The sequence below is a fragment of the Astatotilapia calliptera genome, chromosome 2 (genome assembly GCF_900246225.1).
Source record: "Astatotilapia calliptera chromosome 2, fAstCal1.2, whole genome shotgun sequence".
Taxonomy (NCBI): Eukaryota; Metazoa; Chordata; class Actinopteri; order Cichliformes; family Cichlidae; genus Astatotilapia; species Astatotilapia calliptera.
Genome location: NC_039303.1, coordinates 33,911,133 through 33,932,541, shown reverse-complemented (window position 1 = coordinate 33,932,541; position 21,409 = coordinate 33,911,133). Strand labels below are relative to the sequence as shown.

At 40.9% G+C, this 21,409-nt stretch overlaps 1 protein-coding gene across 10 annotated transcripts in view; it reads right to left on the bottom strand.

The window, feature by feature from the left end:
• LOC113007858 (ATPase phospholipid transporting 11C (ATP11C blood group)) overlaps positions 1-21,409 on the bottom strand; it is a 70,296-nt gene that overhangs the window by 7,487 nt on the left and 41,400 nt on the right. For 2 of the 10 annotated variants that reach the window (XM_026144867.1, XM_026144891.1), the window contains exons 29-31: positions 20,214-20,322; positions 19,200-19,231; positions 18,894-18,923 (exon numbers count right to left, since the gene is read on the bottom strand). In XM_026144867.1, the coding sequence (XP_026000652.1) occupies positions 20,218-20,322 (105 nt within the window). In that variant the 3' untranslated portion in view covers positions 18,894-18,923; positions 19,200-19,231; positions 20,214-20,217. Of the gene's footprint in view, positions 1-306; positions 400-642; positions 736-838; positions 909-1,209; positions 1,326-1,516; positions 1,584-1,723; positions 1,810-1,981; positions 2,059-3,133; positions 3,306-3,478; positions 3,671-3,753; positions 3,946-4,212; positions 4,333-4,438; positions 4,554-4,733; positions 4,850-4,953; positions 5,104-5,457; positions 5,575-5,909; positions 6,079-7,245; positions 7,599-7,837; positions 7,929-8,308; positions 8,424-8,502; positions 8,572-15,083; positions 16,187-16,628; positions 18,924-19,199; positions 19,232-20,213; positions 20,323-21,206; positions 21,298-21,409 lie in introns of those variants that run through there. The other 8 variants (XM_026144925.1, XM_026144935.1, XM_026144944.1 and 5 more) reach the window with 8 other exon arrangements.

Here is a 21,409-nt window from a genome sequence, read left to right as displayed (position 1 = left end):
TTGGCACATTTGCTACAGCAGGTATTTTCAATGATATCTTTTTATTAATTATAATGAGTGCATTTAAGATGCTGTTTGCTGTATTTGCATGCTAGGATATATGAAGTGCACATTTAAAATAATCCCACATGACAGCTCTGTGTGAGCTTGTATAAAGCAAGTGTGCTGGACCATCTGAAGAACATATTTAAGGCCAGTGTTGTGGAAATAAAAGTATCCCACCTCACATGCAGATTGACTTCTAAATACATTTGAATCATATATTGACTTTCTATACATTTGCATAATATGGTTTAGCTTTCTAACCTTCAGCAGCAGCTGGTATTTTGTGAGGCGCTGGATAGGTTTCAACAGATAGGAATCCAGGCCCAGTTTGTGCTCCAGCTTTTTTTGACACTCCTTCAAAAGGAAGATAAAAAAAACATCAATCAGTGCAATGTTGCCAGTGACACATCATAGCATTTCAATTCTTACTACAATTTAAAACACATTTATTCTGAACTGGTGGTATTAAAATTGTTTCAAACGGCAGTGGTCTATGTTGTATGCTTGTGTGAACTAATAAATGAAGTGGGCACTTAAAGTAATCTTTTACATTGTGTCAAAACAGTTTAAGAATTTCTTGATGTAAAGTCAACTAACCAAAAAGAAGCCGCAATCTGAGAATTGTCTCCACAGTGCCTCTGAGCGTAGTTTATTCTGACAGTAGCTTTCGTACATTTGGAAGCTTTCTTTCTGAAGGGACAGGAAAAAAGGAACATGTCTTAAAATATGTCTGTAAATTATGTACAAATGATCAACATATAAAAAAGAAGCTGCAAAAACCCCATCATCTCACCCGCTCCAGAAAACACGCTCCCACAGCTTCAGGAGCCTCCAGGCATCCTTCCAGGTCCTGAAGGAAAACTCTGAATTCCCATAAAAGTCCAAAAGATCAAAAAATAGATGTCAAAAGCCAAAGAAAGCGGTCTAAGAACAACCATTCTACAAATTACCCTTTATACAATAACTGAAACATGAGCTCGCAGCTCACACTGCAGTAAGCACTATAGTTAAAAACAGCCTTTTACAACAGAATTATTGTGTCCCAGCATATTTGACTTGTAAATTGAACAAATATATGTCTAGATCTCATTAATCATTATTATTTGTCTTTATTTTTTCATGTTTTATCAAGTCTAAATGGGATATGAGTCCTTAATCATTCACCTGCTGTGAAAATTGTAAATCTCTGGCATGTTTCCAAAGAGAATGTCTCTCTTACTGCGAAGTATTGGGGGCAGGACCCCCGACAGAGCTGGGTTGTCCATTTCAGCCCTGTAACCCTGCATTATTTAGAGGAACATGACAGAAGAAATATATGGTTTATGAAAACAGCATTACTTATTAATCACAAAGAATCATTTGACTCAATCTGAATTCAAACGATCGTAAACATACAGTGCACACATTTAGTAGTATTTAACAAGGAGAATCTCATATTTACTTTAAATTAAAAGAAACTATGATTTCTTACCAGTAACACTGACAGCAGCTCTTCCACATAGATTCTTTCAGTTTCTATGAGTTCCCTCATTACATGACTGTGACACAAACATATACAAGCAAAAGTAGAAAGAGATAGAGGACATCATTAGCACTGAACAAAGAGAATAGCTAAGTAAACAGCATCAAGAGCAGTACTGATGACAGACAGATGGGTGGACGGATGCTTCCTCCTCACCGCTTCAAGAGATCTGGGCTGTCGTCTCCATCCAGACTGTACGACACACAGCTCCGGCTCTCCTGGTAGTCGTGCATCACCTCTATCTGAACACACCACAGATGGACAGCACTGACTCTTCCATTTGGGTTTAGACAAAATTTTAATGCACTTAACAATTTATTGGGCCAAATAAGAAAAGTTACGTAATGAAATGACGAAGTTTGGAGATGGCGTGAAAATGGAAGTAAATAAGCACAACTTTTATTTGTTACGTACTTTTCGAGAGTTGGGGACCTTTCTCGATGCTCTTTTCCCAGGCAGAGAAAGATCGAATGTGAACTTCAATCCATCACCTATGAAAGCAAGATCAGCAACAACTCATCAAGAGTGGGATTCAAAAACAGTTTATTACCGAAGAGATGACTAATTAAAGCATCAACACTAAATAATACACAAGTGATTTGTGATCCACAGATTTATAATCATAATTTGCATTATGATAAGTTGTTTTCTGTAAAGGTGTGATACCAAAGCAGCATGTACAGGTTTAAAGCAGGCCTGTGAGTGTATTTGTGATCCCAGCTGAATCCCTCCACAACAGTCGAAGCTCAGCTGAGCGTTATCATCAGTTATGTGGGTATACGCATGTGTGAGGACGAAATATATATTTGAACCAGATAAAATGAATCAGATCAGATCTAACCCTCTTTTTCATTTATCTCTTTTCATACAGAGATAAAGGTGTACCGAGTATCTAAGAAGCCTCTAAGGGGCTCATAACCACTGCCGCTCTTTCTCTCATTAGTATGGTTTCCTGCTATGCAGAAAAAAACATTAAAGACATGAATGGAGAATAATCTTTTTACAGTTGCACATTCTTAAAAAACACAAACACAGACACCAGATAACACATACTATGTCAGTTGGATATGCTGCATAATGTTAGCTTTGTGCAGCCTCCCGTGAGACATAGCAGGAGAAGAAAAGTTCTTCAATGTATATGAACCACATATGGTTGTATAGCAACCAACATGACTAATAGCTTAGTCAGGCATTTCCCAGTGGACCGATTATACCTGCGACCCCTGCTCTAGCTCATTTGTAACGGGGGTGTGCTAAACCTGACGGCCATTGAGGAAAACCTAGTTGCTAGACAGTGAATGTATCTGATAATGTTACATGTCATGTGTTCAATGAATCATGGTGCCCAAAAGAAAGAAACAAGAAGGAGAGCCAACAGTGTGAGCTTATACCATACGCTGCAAATCTGGGCATTTAATTGAGGACAAGTGATACTTCATCCAGTGTGAGAAAAAAAAAGAAAAAAAGTCATCATTTGTGTTCATAAACGGGGTGACAAATTCTCTATTTCAATAACGATTCTTCTTTTGAAGTAAGCTGGTTTGTATCTGTGTGCCTGTGCTGTACCATGTTTTGGAGAGAAGAGCGGAGACTTGGATCGTGGTGTGTTTTCAGGCCTGGGGGCCACCAGTTGGACCGGTCGTACGTGTTTATCAGCCAGCTTCCTTAGACAAGCCTGTCGATTCTGGATCATCTGCTGTACTGCTGCGTGCTTCTCAAACATTTTCCCAATCTGGGCCTACAGAGAGCCAAAAAGAAAGGGAGAGGGAGAGAGAAGAGATGTAAGGCAAAGGAGTTTTCATTTTAATGTAACAATCCAATAATGCGACTGCTTGAATTAGGTCGGAATTTCTCTCATTATACGTTTGGTTTTGTAACATTGTTTTCACATATTAGGGTCGGTTAGCTTACTTGAAAATGAGGTGTAATAACAGCCTCATATTCAGCGGTTACAATGTCAAGTCCTGAGCTCAGCATAGACGGAGCCCCTTCCAAGAGCTTCTCAATGTCCCTCAGAGCAGCCTGGGCCCCCTCCTTAGACTGAAACTTATCTACTAGCTGATTGGCCAGTAGATATGCCGCATCATCACACCAAGTCTGGGCCTGAAGACAAAGGGCGCATGCGTATCATACAAGAGATATGAGTGTGCTTGCATGTTCGTATATAAATGTGTATCTCTAAATACCTGCCCAAGACAAAGCAGCATCTGGTGTGTTTGCAGAAGACGAGTGTGTTTGGACTTGAGAGCAGCAGTGAGTGTATCACAGTAGTGACGAAGCTCATTGCAGCGTTGCATGATGAGAGCCATGGCATAGTGGTGACCAGCTGATAGCTGGTGTCCATGAAGGATGATTATCTGGGCCCGAGCTGTCACCTCCTGATCAACAGGGAATCACACCAAGGAAGGAGTCAGTTTTATTGGACGTACTATAAAAACTGAAAGATTCTGGCAACACTATACACATATACAGGTATATGCAAAAATATAGTACCTCCGGACATATTATACAGTTTAGTTATTTAAAGGAAATTTGAGTTAGAATTTGGTGCTGTAAATACACACTAAAATTACCTCATTTTAATTTAAATAGTAGCAGAGCAAAAAAAAAAGCTTAATTTTAATTAATGTTGGAGAAACACTGACCTGTGCATTGGACTCTAGATTGTTCAGCCTTTTGAGGGCCTGTTCTGTTTCAGCCAGACTGTTCGCAGATATGCATAGTTCCCTCTCCTGAGCTGTGAGATGCTCTAGACATAACTCCATCTAAACAGAAAAGAAAAGACTAACTATAAAGCAGACCTCTGTTAGATTCCAGAGGCATTAGTCACAAAAACACAAACATAGACAGACAGGTAGATGACAACCTTACCTCCTGAAAGCTTTGCTCATATCTGAGCAACTGGAGATACTGATGGAGCTTTAGATGATGCTTCTCAAAAAAGCCGTCAAAGGCAGACTCCATGTCTCTGAGCTGGGCGAGAAGCCTAAAAACACGAAGTGCATTCCCTTTGATCTCATTTGCTTCTCCTATTAAAGCTACTGCTCAGTAAGCATTAGTTTTACACTTTGGCTAGAAGAAGGACGGTGTAGATTACAATTTTACTTTGAAATATACTTTTTTAAAACAGCTACAAGACAAAAACTGTTGCTTGAAGATAATTTACCTTTGCACAGTCTCCCAGTCCAGCTTCACGTCCCACTGGGAGTCATCCTCCTTCGCAGTGGTCTCCAGGCTGGAGAGAAGATGACGACCCTCCTTTGACACCGACCTGATTGCATCCTTCCAAAGGAGGAAAAGATTGTAGCACATAACACTAGATTAATGTCAAAGTTTTGATATTACTAAACGTATCTCAATGGAAAACATCAGTTTTCTGTACTTACTTTCAGTTTTCTGTACTTGTCCGTGTGCAACTCGAGGAGATACTCTATGGCTTTCGCCTCTTCAGGCAGCTCCGTCTCTGCCAGCTCAGTACCAAAGCCCTGTAGCATCTGTGCAATGTCTTTGACTGTTACAGCGAAACTTTCAATGGCCTGTATTGAGAAATGCAAACGCAAAAACAAAGCAATATGAGTGCATAGACAATTAATTACACTGTAGTATTCATTTGAGTAGGAAAAAAGAAGAATCTTTGACTCACTGTTCTTAATAGAGTTTTAACAGTAAAAAAGGGCCCTGATGTGACATATGCAAAGAAGCAAGACAGCACAGCCACATTAAGAGCATGCTGATGTCACTCTGGAGAGGTTTGAAAACTCAAGAATACTTTGGAAGATGACAGAATGTATATTGAATATCTGTAAAAATGTCAGCTCTGTCATAGAGGGAATGTAGAACGATAGATTTTTATTGTTTGACTGGACTGTGCTTTTGAATCTGGAGCTCACCGTCCGCAAAACAATCCAGTCACTGTGACAGTAGTCCAGAGTGCCTCCAAACTCTGACGTCAGCTGGTTCTCATCAATGTAGCGCAGCAGGTCTGTGACAGAACTCAGCATCACCACCTAAAGGTACAGACAGAAACTGAGACCTGACAGATGCTCACTTTATAACTCTTGTTTTAAAAGATATCACAGGTTGTTTTTGTAGATGAGAAAATGTCCAAATACGTCTGCCATACTGAAGATGGTATGATCAACTACTGACACGTCTGTGTGGTCTGTAGCTTTCTGGCTAATGGGATTATTAGAACCATTTGGCATGCATAAGAGGTTGCTATAATTATTTAATAATAATTAGGTCAAAAGTTCATACTGAAATCAGTTCTCGGTTCTTGGTGGTGTTCACCAAAAAACATGTGACTTATGGAGCTCAAGGTTGTAATAAGAATGAGGTGTACCTCGTTTTGATGGGACACATGTTTGGTAACTGAGGAGGAGCTGCCTTACTGGCATTTTGAGCATGAAGTCCTCCTGGCTGAAGCGGAAGCCTATATCAGTAACAGTACGGTGGAAGAAGCTGGTAGGTCGGAGCACCAAGACCAGGTGGAGGTTCCCAGGAAAGGAAGCCTTGATGTGGATAAAAAAAATACAATAAAATAAAAAACAGGGGTTAGTGTATGATTGATGACGAGGCATATTTAGGAGGACTCAGTATAAATCTAAACTTTTGTAGCTAACCTCACTATGTTGGACAAAAACAAATATATGAGCTTTTTTCCAGCATCAACATAAAAACGAACGTATGCTTTATAAGCAGAGGAAGAAGGAGAGAAAGGGGTGAATGTTAATCAGTAATCGCTAGAGTGTGCCACTCAAGCAATTACTGTCAGACTGATGAATTCAAGGTTCAGTCAGTGAAGACTGCTATTTACAGGCCTCTGGATTTCATCATCAGGTTATCTGAGGTCATTGCGTGTAGGAATTTCTGCTCGGGATCTACATTTTACCTCAAATATAAGGGCTGCATTTCACCAGCATTCTAGTCAAGTCTAACTAAAGATGTGCTGAAAACCACAAGTAACTAAGGCGTATTGCATTCGAACCTAAAGGGCAAGCAAATAAAATAAATGCCTATTTTGGGGGCAGTTGGCAGTTCGTCTTCGGAAGGTTGCCGGTTCGAGCCCCCGGCTCCGACAGTCTCGGTCGTCGTGTCCTTAGGCAAGACACTTCACCCGTTGCCTACTGGTGGTGGTCAGAGGGCCCGGTGGCGCCAGTGCCCGGCAGCCTCGCCTCTGTCAGGGCAGCTGTGGCTACCATGTAGCTGCCATCACCAGTGTGTGTGAATGGGTGGATGACTGAATGTAGTGTAAAGCGCTTTGGGGTCCATAGGGACTAAGTAAAGCGCTATACAAATACAGGCCATTTATATCTTCAGGCATAGGCAAAGTACTTTACATCGTTTACATTATGTAGCTTCGAGTGGTGCAGGAGTCAACTCTGCAGCAGAGTTATTTATTTGTTTATTTTATATGCATGGGACATTTACTTGTCCCGAATCGACCTCTTACCCTCAGGATGCATGCACTACAAAAAGTCATCAGTCAAACTACACAGGGGATCGCTCAGGTATCACACACAACCGACCGCATGACTAAGCACAAAGCGCGTTCTGCACCGCAGTGCTACACTCGCCAGCACCCACAGCTGATGCCCCCGCTGCATTCGCCCTGCCCGCCTAGTAACTTCAACTTAACTCTTCACATGATGGATTAAAACAAACCAGCGGCTTATTACCGGGCTCCTCCGGATCTTCGGCATTCGTCGCCGGTAAAAGCAATCGGCCATGGTATTGGAAGCCATCTCGGCAAAGTATAAGTGCCCGCCCGATCACTGAAAATCTGTGCCAAGCTGAGGTATGCAGCTCCCTCCGGATGCCTGCCCACAGCCGCAGCACTGCTGCTGCCCGCTGCTGCCTCAGACAGCAGAGCGTGGCAGTACACTGCAACGTCTCCCCTCCCGCTCGTCTTCCTTATCCCTTCCTCTCCTCAGCATCCCGCGTCATCACTCAGTTTTTGCTTACTCACAGATTTGCAGCCCTATGCGACGGGACATTCGATACAGACCAGACCGGGGTCTTCTGCAAACTATGCACTACTCGCAAAAACATAAGAGAAAAATTAACAAATTACTATAATGAAAAAAATATTGCTTTAATAGTGCTATTCAGGTATTGTTCACGGTTTCAGTACCAGAGAGAGCAACTCCTAAATTAAATAGCAGCTTCTGGGCAACGTTGCAGCTTACAGGTGAAGATAAATAATGTATTTGTTCTGCACATCGATTAAGTTAGAAACAGTTTTTATGAAATAAAATATACGGAACTTACTGCTATCCTGGCAAGCGCCGTTTTGATAGATGCCCAAGTGTCCAGCCTTCGGTCTAAAATAATGATAAATTTGACTCCAGGTTGCCTCGTTCTGCAAGCAGTAATAGGCATTTGTATAAGTCTGTGCAATGATTGTGAATTTATTGTTTTAGAGCACACAGATACAAAATAAGCAAACATAAACAAGCACATATTTGGTACTGTAATTCCATATTATCCATATTATTCCATATTATCTAAAAATGTTTATACCAATCAAAATCATGTGTGAGGGAAAAGAAAGACCAATAATCTGATTTAAGCTTCCTTAATCTCTTGAAAGAATGAGGCTTAGAGGACACCAGAAAGGGCATTTGACCCTGAGATGATGAACGCTAAAGGCCAGTTCAGCTGTGCTCAGAATACAAGCAACTGAGGTTTTGGTGCACTGCAGTGAGTGAGAGAGTCATAAAAAAACGAGCAAGAACACACCGAGGGATGAGAGTGAGGTAGGTAAAAACTTTGGTTAGAGCTTCCTCTGGAATGTCACTGAAAGCTGAGCATTCTGGGAGAGTGATGATAACGCTGGAGTCTTCCCCACGGCCCCCTGGGAAGCACAAAAAGCAATGACTATCTTTCAAAGATACAAGATACATAACAGTAAGGAAATGATTAACAAAACTCACCTGACAGGTATGCTACCTGTTTCTCTATATAGCCTCCCACTTCCTTCATGCTCACAGGCACAGTCACCTCTGCAAGAAGGTCAGAAAAATCCAAGCTTTTAGGAAAGCAGTGCAAAAATATAAACAAGTAGTCACTTAAATGTAAAAAACAAAAACAACAAAACAAAGCATGGATTTGTTTTGTGCTTTATCCTTAGAACACCCGTTTGGTATGTATCTAAATTAAAATTAAGTTAGTTGCATAATTTTTTGTTTTCCGGGATAATACCACAGTGGATTTTCAGTGGAAATCAACCCATGATTGAAGTGCAGACTTTTATTTTTAATTTTAAACAAAAATTTTATGTTAACTGTTAAGGGATTACAGCCGTTTTTACACATAGTCTCCCATTTTCAGAGGCTCAGCCTGATTGGATGGTTAAGGATTGTTTTTAATACTGAAAATCTTTTGTAGCCTTTACTACAGCCACCTTCAGCTCCCGCTTGTTTGTGGGTCTTTTTATGTTCAGTGTTTTATTCTAATAACTGAAACGCTTGTTCTATTGGGTTGAGATCAGGTGACTGATTTGGTCAGTGTAGAATACTTTTTTTTTTCCATGAGCTGTTTCTCTCCTCCGTACTTTTCTCTTCTCATCACTGTGAGACAAAGTGTGCCGTATCATCTGTTCAAAGCTATTTTTGAATGAACTTGCAGACTTTTTTTAGATGTTTTGTGCCAAAGTCTGATCTGAACTTCCTGTAACAAGTGGTTTGCACCTGGTTGTAAGCGCTTTGTATTTTCATCCATGAAGGTGCCTCTTGATTGTACACTTTGACAAGGATACTCCTTACTCATCAAGAGTGTTCTTGACTTTGTTTGATTTTATGTAGTCATGTATTTTGAACATGGAAATAATTCTGTGATCATGCATTCATGGCTTTTTGGCCTCATATTTACAATTACCATGTAAAGCTGTAAAATACAAATTCAACACGCTGAATAAGGTTCAGATATTATTCCTGCTTCATTGTCATTTAAAAAAAAAACAACAAGAAGAAGAAAATAGGTCTCATTTCACCATAAAACTGTCAGTCAAATTTCCAATTACCTTTTACTCTGAAAATGAAGGTCACAGTTAAACAGTTACTGCTATACTTTTGTTCAGCTCTTTGAATTCAAGCTGAAAGTCTGCACATCAATCACATCTGGGTTGTTTTATTTTAAATCTGCTGTGGTGGTGTGCAGAGGCCAACAAACTATGGGCCTAATCACATCAAAAAAAGTTAACTATGAGTTGCTGTTTATAAAGACAGTAACATAACACAATCACCTTTACATCAAGGAAGAAAAGAATGGCTCACTGAAACCTGACCAGCCTCTGTCTACTTGGAATTTTGCTGATGAATTATTAAACATCAGCATGTACAATCCATGGTCATGAACTTTCAGTAGCTGCGTCTGTGGTTAGATGTAAAGCCTGCATCTGAAGCCATCCTGTGAGGTGAAATTACAGCATCTGAAGTGATATTGGGGTACTTTTAAGTCTGCCTGCATATTTTATGCTCAGTGTTATTAGTGTTCTAGTCAGCCATATGTCCAGGAGGCAAACACACAGTCAATGAGTCATTGTTGTGTTGTGACTGCTAACATATGCTCACTTTTCTGTTACAGTACATCCAGTGGATCTAGTGGATGATCTCATTTATAGTGAAGCTTAATGGGGGGAAATAAGCAGCATCACCAAATAAAGCTTCCTGGCTTTCACTCCAATTATGACAAAACTGCATCCAGGAATATTACTCACATTATAAAAGGTGGTTATTTGTTAAAGCAATACTAAAGGTCACTGTGTGCTCATCTACAATGAACAGACATTAAAAATTTATTGAAGCTGCGAGAGAGAAAAATCCATCCAGAAAAAGATTAGAGAAGGCTAACCAAACAGAGGAAGAGTAAAGAAGGTGTTATTTTCCATGAGTCGACTGCAGTAACAGTGCCCGTCAGGCTGTCAGGGAGCAAGTAATGAGCTCTACTTCTACCTGCTGAATATTTGATGTGTTTCTGTAATAGAGAAGAGATAAGCCAAGCAGGCCCCTGCAGGACCAGTGATTGGACTGTGCACACGTAGATTCAGGATGAAATTACCGCCACACTGCAATAGTTATATAATGATCTTTATCTGATGCCACAACACACTCAGAAGGTTAGGACAGGTCTTAAATGAGTAGATCTTATATAATGTAAATTCATGATAAAGCACATTTTCCAACAGGTTAATGCAGCATATGTGGATATAAAACTGTGTGAGCAGGAAGAATGTAGAGGAGTGCATGATGCATTGGATTAAACCATGCAAATGTGTAAAAAGTTTAATGTAAGCAATTTTATTGTCACCCTAACATGTCCAGAGTACAAAAGTGTACACACTGCAGACTTCAGCTTTATTTGATCAAATGAGAGGTAGCCTGGGCTGCAAACTGCAGCGTGTTTAATAAACGTGCCAGTTTGTGGAAACACTGCACTCGCCCCCCCCCTCGCCCTCACCCTGCAAGATTACCAGCCTATCCCGTGACTGAAAGCACTTAAGAACACTGCCAAATAAAATGCCCTGTGGTCCTTCAATCAGTCCTTGTGCCTCACTGTACACCACTCAGGAAAATGTGGAAAATATAAAGCACTAATCATTGTGTACCATAACAACTATAACGAAATTTATAAATAGGTAAATCTTTGTGTACTTTACCAAAGTTATTCCTCTGAGGAAACACTGATTCTCTTTTATCTTGCGTCATGACCTTTCCAGGTGACATTAGGGTGAAAGTCAAATAACCTCTGTTTGCTCTTCTGTTCTTAGTCACAGAGAAGGAGGAATGTTTGCCAGTGTGCTGGGAAGCAGAGATTTGATACCGGTCAAGAGATCTAGACTCAGACCAATCCTCTGAGTCTGCTTGCTGAGCTGAAGGCAGAGGAGCTTATCTCTATTGTCCAAACAGATGAAATCAGTGTTGATTTCGTACCACTTCTATATAAAGCAGTCGCCGCCACTGTTCTTTTCCATTTATTAATCTTTTATAATAATGAATCGCATGCTTTTAAACAACGATTGCTGGAGGAAAATGTCCCGAGTGAAAATAAATCTCTACAAAATGAGGAGTGCCTGCAGAGCACACCCTTCAATATAAGATAGCAGTATTAATATGTTGATAAAATGTCAAGTCCAATGCACTAAAGCTACTGAAGCTCTTTAAATGTGACTTTCAATTTAACACTTACTAAAATGTTCTGTAGAGAAAAGAAATGTACCACTGGTGATTTCATAATAAAGTCCAAAAAACTGTTCATATTGCCCAGTTTATTTACACAGAACAGCAATTCTTAGTAAAATATAAAAAGGCTGATTCAATGCAGAACGTGCATTCTCATGGATGATATTGTAGTCTGATATTACAGAGTCCCAAAACGTAGACACACGTAATCTCTTTCAGAGCAAGAAATCCCCTCTTAAAGATACAAACAGCTTCGCAGTACAGAGTGGCCTAGCCTCATACTGCTTTTAGGTCATGAGTTATTTCGCTAAATGAAGCTTTAAATGCTAAGGGGATTAGACTGGTGGGTGACTGCATTCTGATAGAAAAGGGTAGAAGAAAATTAAGTATTAAAGTATTCTACCCGCTGGGATACAAGCAATCTAGATTGGTTTTAAACCAGAAAGGTCTGAATTGCAGAACCTGCACAATCACAGAAAAAGGCTTCGGATTGGAAGTCCTGGTGCTTTTAATATTCACTTTGAGGATATGTGACCTGCACCAAATACTTTCAGTGATTTTGTTAGAATTTGTTATACTGTGACTGTATTTATTCTGAATATAAGAATATATATAACTGGATATATTTGCTAATGATGTGCTACATGCCATTTTACTTTGTAGTGTTCAGTCATGAGCTTCCCTTTCATATTTTATTAATCTGTGGTATCTAGAACACAGCTGCCTCTGACTCTGCAGGTATAAATGCCATAAAATTATAGATGTCTGCATGAAACTGAGTGGGAGAGACATTCCAAATTGAGGCACTTAAAGCAGCTCAAGTGTCAGTTGAAGCTGAACCTATAAAAGGGTGTTTGAGTGTCAGCTGAGATTAAAGCGACCCATCAGAAATGTCAGTCAATACTTAAGCACTAAAAGCTTCTAAACAGTCGATGGGAGAGAATTTTTCAGAAACAGAAATGTTATTATAGATAAGAGATAAGATAACGCTTTATTGTCATTGCACAGTCATACATAGTACAGTAGTACAATGAAATTGGAAAAACTGTCCTACGTCGGCACTACATATAACACAACACGACACGATATGACACATCACAACGTAACAAACAACACAACACAGTATATTAACTTAGTATAAAAAAGAAGAATAAGTGTATGTGTATTGCACACTGTTATTATTGCACATTAATTATTATTGCACCTTGTTATAAATATAAATATTATTGTTATCGTTTTAAACATTGTTACCTCCCCCTAAAAAGTCCAGGGAGGTATCCAGTCAGGTCAGCTATTTACATTGATCAGGGCTATTGCCCTGTTGTAAAAGCTGTCCTTGAGTCTATTTGTTCGGGACCTCAGCAGCCTGAACCTCCTGCCAGACGGCAGCAGCTTAAACACCCGGTGTCCTGGGTGTGTGCAGTCCCGTAGGATGCTGCGTGCCCTCTTGAGACAGCGAGTGCTGTACAGGTCTTTCAGGGAGGGAAGAGGATGTCCAATGATTTTTTGGGCCATGTTGATGACCCTCTGGAGTGCCTTTCTGTGTGCTGTGGTGCAGCTGGAGAACCACACACCGATGCAATATGTCAGCACACTTTCAATGGAGCAGCGGTAGAAGACGGTCAGCAGCTCCTTCTTCAGGTCCATTTTTCTGAGGATTCTCAGAAAGTGGAGACGCTGTTGGGCCTTCTTTAAGATCGCAGAGGTGTTAGAGCTCCATTGGAGGTCTGTGTCTATGTGCACACCCAGAAACTTGAAACTGGAGACCCTTTCCACGCACTCCCCGTTGATGCTGACAGGCTGCAGCTCGGACTTCCTCCTACTGAAGTCAACTACCAGTTCTTTTGTTTTGGTGGTATTGAGGTCCAGGTTGTTGTCTGCACACCAATCTGACAGCCTCTGAACTTCAGCTCTGTATGCAGTCTCATCTCCCCCTGAGATGAGCCCCACCACAGTGGTATCATCTGCAAACTTGATGACTGTGTTGTCTGGGTGGGAACTAACACAGTCATGTGTGTACAGAGTGTACAGTAGGGGACTCAGTACACAGCCTTGTGGAGAGCCGGTGTTGAGGCTGAGGGCTGAGGAAAGATGAGGCCCCACTCTAACTCTCTGTACACGGTCTGAGAGGAAGTCTCTGATCCAGCGGCAGGTGGTGGAAGGAAGTCCAATTTCCAGCAGTTTATCTATTAGTCTGTCCGGGAGTATCGTATTGAAAGCAGAGCTAAAGTCAACAAATCATTGTATTCTCAGTTATAAAGTTTGGTGTCAAGAGTATGGTGGAAGATTGCAAGACAAAACTGCTTATGGAATGCTAGGGGTAAGCCTAATAAAGAAAAATGCACTTTAGCATGTATCATTAATGATAAATGCATGATTAGTTTTGTACAGCAATGTACAATAAGGAGATTATGACAATCCCAGAGAATAAAGTTTAAATGTCATCCAGGGGACAACCATTTTTGCTTGACTTAGACAGAACTTTTCCATGCTGTCTGTTATTTCCACAACCCACGGCAGACATAAGGAGACAAAGTTCCATCAATTAGGCAAAGAACTCTCGCCTCCCAAAATCCAGAAATAATCTCAGGATCCTCTGGAGAAAGGTGTTCCGGTCACAGCAGGTGCTATATATGTTCATTCCATCACCTTCTTTGTTCAGTTCACTTCTGTAAGGCAACTTCAAAATGATGATTGGCAAAAGCATTAGGGTTTGGAGATGTTATTACTATGTATTTAGTTTTTTTATTATGTTCAACCTTTTCCTTTCCTCCACCAAGTGTAGTAATTAAAATTGGGTGACAACTGTAAACCATTCTGTAAACAGTAAACTAAGGGTCAACATCCAAGAAAAATTACAAGCTGCATTATGTAATTTATAAGAAATCTATTCGTGTTCTGTTTGATTTAGTTGACAGTAATGGTTTGTTTTTCGCTTCCTGCACTCCCCTACACTGATCCAAAATCCACAGTCCTCGCATATCGAGGTTACAAATCCTTACTATGGAAGAATATCCATCTGTGATGGCCTAAAATAGCCAACATAATCCCTGCAATAGCTCACTGTTGAGGCAGAGATACAGGAAATGGCACATCAATAATATTGCCTAACCCAAGAGAGTGCAGCTCTCCTGTTACCTCCCATCACGTTTCTCAGAAGTCACAAATGAACACTGTAAATCAAACCAAATGCACCCTCCTGCTACACTGTTCAGAAAGCACCAATTTGAAATGTAATAATAAGGAATTAGTTTTAGAGCAGATAGAGGATTACATTCAAAAGCCTGGTGGTTACCACAAGTCTAAAGTGGGTTGTCAGCATCACGTGTACTCACGCTGCAGAGTGCTCTCTAGCTGGGAGCCTGCCTGTAGAAGGCAGCGGTAGCTCTCCATCTCCTCCTTGGACTCTTTCCTCAGCTCTCTGTCCTCCTGCAGTGAGGCTGGGCCCATTCCCTTCGTCTCTGACACGAGATCAGCCAGAGGAGAACTGACGCTACTTTTGGGAGGTAGTGACAGTATCCCGGGCCTCACATCCTCTTCACAGCCCCATGGCTCTCCATAGCCATTTATTTAAACAAGGAAAGTTTTCCCACCTCCCTCCGCGGGTCCCAAGATCCAGATGGGACAATTCCCCGAGGCTGCCGCTGGCTGTTCCTGACCTTGAGCTGCATAGAGCGCCTCCACACTGAGCAGCACAGCTACGACAGGAGAACTGTCCACACAGGCAAACAAAACACTAGTATGTTGTCTCGTTGTCGCCCCGAGCGAGTGCGAGGTTTCCCCCTCCACCCTGCCCTGCTCTCAGCAGCAGTCAGCTACTTCAAAACAAACAGAGCTCCTCCATCTGGACACTGCTGCCTCCCTCTCCCCTCTGCACTCTCCCTCTCTCTGAACATTAATGCGTCAGCTCTGCATCGCAGGGCTCAAGAGTCCGGACCCGATATAGTGCCAACTCCCTCCCAACTTTTCTGCTCTCTCACACACACCAAGCCTTCAGCATGTCACTGACTAACAGTAGCCTGAAGTGTTAGGCTGCTTGGCTATCATGCTCATGTGCCTATTTCTCCAGTGTCACTATAATATAGATGCACAAACTGAGGAGAATAGCGCCATTGATAAAAAATTAAAATCTTCCACACCCTCAGCCAACAAGTTTGACCCTTGTGAAACAGCCTTTAATACACAACAATCACATTCAAACCGAAGAACAAATATGAAAGAGTGGCATTGTGTACATACTGTTGCAGTCTCTCTCTCTCAACCCAACTCCCCACAGCTCAGCCCACAACTCCCTGGAATAGATCAACTGCAGAGTGCAGAAAACGTGTAAATATGCATGTATGTAAATCTCTCCTATACAGTGACGGCGATTTAATGTTTTGTTTTTTTTAATCCGAGGCCATGCATGGAGCAGTGGGAGAGCAGTCACTCAGCTGATCCAGCTTAGCCTCTCAGCCCCCCCCCCCCCCCTCTCAGGCACACACATTCAGATCTTCCATCAGACAAAACCTGCTGACACAACATGTGGTGCAAAGCAGCACAAAGCAGTTTGTATATCTTCAAAACATTCTGCTTTATTAAAGAACAACATCTGGTTTTTAATATAATTTTTTTTTCAAAGAGGTACATTCAGCTTGGAGGTTTAGAGTGTTGAAGCTGGAGACCCAAAAGGCTGGAGGTGGCAAGATGTCCCTGCTGTGCAGAACTGCTGCTGTGCCCACCTCCACCCCTCACAGACAGGGTCCGCAACCACAAAGCCTCTCGTGCTTTTTTTTTTTTCTTATTTTTTTAACATTTTGATTTTATAAAAAAAAGTGGCTGGAAAAAGGTTGCATTAAAAATACAATCCATTCTTTTTACTTTTAATTTAGACAGGCAAAATTAGATTTGAACACATTTTAAGCTTCGAAAATAGCATTTCTTTTTTCCATATATATGTAACTTAAAGGTTTATATCTGGTAACAAAGCAGGCAGCCCCTTCTGTGAATCATCTTACATCCAGTTATCTCTGGCACAGGTCTTTAGGTGACCAAACAAAACAAAAACAAAACAAAACCCCTGCTTTCCATATAAATCCTTAAAGTCCCTTAGGCCTAACAGCTGCATTTGCCATTGTGCAGATGATTTTTTTAAATTTTATTTTTACAGCTATTTAGGTTACAGTCAGGGAGATTTAATACACAGCATGTTTGAGCAGAGATCAGCGAAGCAGTAGTTAAAATCATCATAAAGACATATTCTATACAGATTGGCATCTAAACAATGATCGCTTTCAACTTCAACTTGCAGTTAAACCACCAGACAAAAAGTAGTGGCATTGGGTCCGAGGCTAATTTTTGGGATGCTGAATGTCTTCACAGAGGAGGGTCTGCCTGCCTTTGTGTAGATAAAATTGACTATTTAATGACACTGGCACAGTCTCACAACAGAGCTGTAGTAAAACAGGCCAACTAAAATGACACAAAGCAGAACACGCTCCACAATTTAAAACTGAAAGTAATAAAAAATATAACATTTGTGAGTCAAATTACATTTACTTAATAAATATGCAAAGTACACAATATACACTTGTGAAGAAAAGAAAGGGGGGGAAAAGAAACAAACCAAAGCATCATCAAAAGTGTCTGAAATCATGTAATTATGTTTAAATGGAATGTATGAAGCACTACACACAAGTTAAAGGAAGAAACAAGGGGCCGAACGGTCCACTCCAGAGAGTAGAGTCTCACAGTGGCATTAACTATTCCGATGAAGCTGGTTTTCTTTAATCCCCAACTTCAGCCTGACTGAGACAAAATAAGCAAACTTGTAAATGGCTAAGAATACAAATACCTCATTTAGGCTCTAGTACATGTGTGACATTATGTGTAAGGTGGTTACTGTTCATGTAATGTTCTTCTCTGATATGTGCGTGTGTGCGCTCAGGCATATATTCATGTGCCTTGGTGACCATCTACACAATGCAGAAACCAGTTTCCTTAATAGTGCAGAAAATGTCTAACAGAACTACATCAGTAAGGTTTCAAGTAATCCTGGTTTAACATTACACACAGGCATTTGTGGCTATTCTCACCCAGTGCATTTGCCCTACACTTGTGTCACACCCATACAACAAAACATCACTTTTAGGGCACGTGAGTGCGGACAGACTCTGATCGCATTGCGTTCATGTTTTTGGCTTCGAGCAGATGCTAACAATATATCTCTATACTACTGTACATATATTAACTTTCTCATTCAAATCTGACTCTCTTGAACTATCTCTGAGGTTGGAATATTGGAGGTGACGCTCCAAGCAATGTCTCATTGCCAGAATATCCTTAAAATCTCTAATGCATTTCTTAGCCTTACATAAACACACGCAGTTTTTGGACTGAGGGTTGATATGACCTCTGCTGACCCCTCATATCTTAGTATTCAATATAAATGGCATTACTAGATACAAATAAACATCTACAACCAGAAAACCACTTTAACAGTCGTTAAGCTGATCTGAGCTGGGCTGAAATCACATTCAGTAACTTTTCATCCCAAATGATTTGGATCCGTTGAGGAGTGTGTTTACTAAAATATTTGAAACAATTTAAAACTTAACAGTTGAAAAGTGTAATAACACTAAAGTAGAATAACCTCTGAAACTGTTGATAATATATTAAAAAAGCTTGTAGAATGCAGAGACTAAACGTTGGTGGAGTTGTGTTCTTTTGAGCCTTCTTTCATGCACATTTAGCATTCTTGAAGTGGATATTTCAGCTGCTTGTTAAAACAGCAGATGAATAGAGCTACTGACAAGGCAGCCATGTATGCATTCGCTTCTATAGTAAGGTACAAAAAAAAAAGAAAGAAAGAAAGAAAACTCATGCCTGGGGTCTAAGTAGATACTGTATAAAAGAATGTAGAGCACTGCTCTGTAAGCATGCATGAGAGGTGGCTGCTTTTTGAGGTTGGACAGCGAAGGACGGAGAAGGAGACACACAAGTCAAAAGACTTTTAAACCCTCTCAAAGGACCGAACGCGTTTCTTCTGATTTTTTTCCATCTCCTCCTTTCAGATGGCAGACGTTCTTCCTTGGTACGGGACCCTGAATGAGGTTGACGTGACTGTTATGAGTCCTCGATGCCTTTTAGTCGCGCTCCTTTAGATGCTTGTACGATAGTGGCATTACTGCTGCAATCTGAAAAGGATTGGGTGAGCAGATGTTACCTGATGTCTTCGTCATAAGTTCATACCAACAAGAGGACAAGGACGAGACACCTTGAAATCACACCCCAAATGAATAAGCAGTGATTAACAACATGAAGGTCACTACAATGCCACCGGTTTCCTCCACCAGATTAAAAAAGAAATTAATAAAGGAAATGATCCCGATTTGATCCAAGTCTACTGAATTTCTGAAGCTCAGCAGAGACACTAAGCAAATACAGAAGGTTAGTGCTGACTCTTTGTTTACCTTGATGTTTGTAGGAGGGATTCCAATGATGGCTACAGGGAAAGTAGAAATGTGAGTTAAACTCTGCAAGCTGTCATACAGTCTCTTTCTAAAATTGCGCAACCAGAGACGATGGTCAATAGTGACGGATATGTGCAACATTCAGTCCTTCATCCAGGGGGTGGACAAAAACTAAATGTAAACACCTAAGGATATTTAGCACAACATCACAACACAATGGCTGCTTTTCATTATTCGCGGTGTTTACATTTTTTTGTGTTTGGTATTTTTTTCGTCTACCCCCTGTCATGAAGTAGCATTTGGGCAGAGCTTATGCCAACATCACATCATGCACCGAGTCATGCAATGCACTCACATATAAAACAGTAAGCAGACAGCCACGACCAATTAGGGTTTGGATATACACACAGAAGACAGTGACCACGACAAATGATTAAACCACATTGTTACAAACAGCACATATATTTCAGAAAATGGGGCCAAAATCATAGGCCAGCCCTGCTGTTTCACACTGTTGGGTAAAGAGGATGAAACCACCACAGACACTTCACACACAGACACTCTTACAAGGTCCAAAAATGCGAGAGGCTGAAATAAAAATTTGGATTTGAAAGCACATCTGCGCATGCAGAAAGGTAAATACAAGCTGGGCATCGAAAGGGAGGCTGAAAGGAGCACGAGCTTGCACAAAAAAAACAAACAAAAAAACAAAAAACTTTTGAAAGATTAGGTCAATGGATGCTTTCACATATCAAGTGAGTGCACCATTTGGTCAGTTTAATAGAAATGATTAAACAAAACAAGAGGCATGGGAAAAGTGCATCTCTTCAGCCAGCCAATATGAGCCTAACACAACACACAAGAACACAAAGAATCTAAATAAATGCGGCCTTTATGCTACCGTCTTTGATTTCCTTGTTAAAACTCAAAGTTAGAGATGAGAGAGCTGCTGGACTGGTTGACTGGGGGAGCAAATCACTGATTGGCTTAAATGGCCTGAAAGTTGGCTGGTACCTGTTTAACTGACAGTATTGGACTCATCTGAAAAGGTTCTCATGAGCAGGGGCCTGGCTGACGACCGGGGTGACTGGATGCCCCCTGCGCTTGACTGAACCAGCTTCTTCTAGAAGGGTGAGGCAAGAGACACCAGTGACGACACTACGCTGATAATCACATACATACTTTGCCTTTCTCACCATCTTGTGCTCTCTTTTGCACACAGACATAAATATATAAACAAAGAACAATTAAATACATTCAGAAAGACTTCAAAGTAGACATGTAGACAATGAAAATTAATCCAGGAGCCATTTTAGACAACCCTTCTAGGAATGATCCGTTTTGGAAGCCCTTTAGTCGACTTTTTAATAGGTTCAAATAATATAGGGTTACTATTCTTGCAAATTTCACAAAATAAGTATGTCTTAAGACATATACAAACGCACACTCACACAAACACACACACACACACTGTCAGGCTTGAGGATCCAGGATGAGGTTGTGAATTTGGGCCTCATGCAGGTACGTTTGGATGCTGTGATGTGCTGCAGCCACCTGACTGGACATGCGAAGGCAGCAGGCAGTGGAGCAGCAAAGGCAGCTGGGAGGAGACACTGACTGATACAACTAGGCAGACAAGCATGGCAGACTAACAGCAAGTTTTTAGCATGGACAACCTGTCCTACTCCACACTGCTGGAAGAGATGGCAGCGTGCCATTCTTCCCAGTGTCACAAAAAAGAAAATCCCTCAAGTCAAGGTTTAAAATGGTGCCTTCCAAGGATAGCATTCCTGATATGTGACACAGTACATCAGAAATTTGAAATGTCTGACCTAATCTGTCCAAGCAAATTGGACTATTAAAATCTACAAAACAGCAGCCTGAGTTATTATAGGTGAAGAAAGGAGTCGAAACAGTGGGAGAGGAAGGACACAGAAGTAGGAAGCAGGCAAGTGGTGCACAGACACAGAAATTCTGAAGTATAAAAGCTGACAAAGAAAAAGAGACCTCAGTCACTCCATGAGAAGCTGTGAGAGCTAGCGGTCTGTGACAACATGAAGATAGTGGATGTCCCAGAGGAAGGAAGGCGATGTTTCATCTTTAGGGAGGATTGTCCAGAGAAGTAAGAGAGAAGGAAATAAGAGGGTGAGATAGTTATGAGTGTGTTAAAGAGCAAAGCATTAGCACTAGTTAGGAAAAGTAGGAAAAGT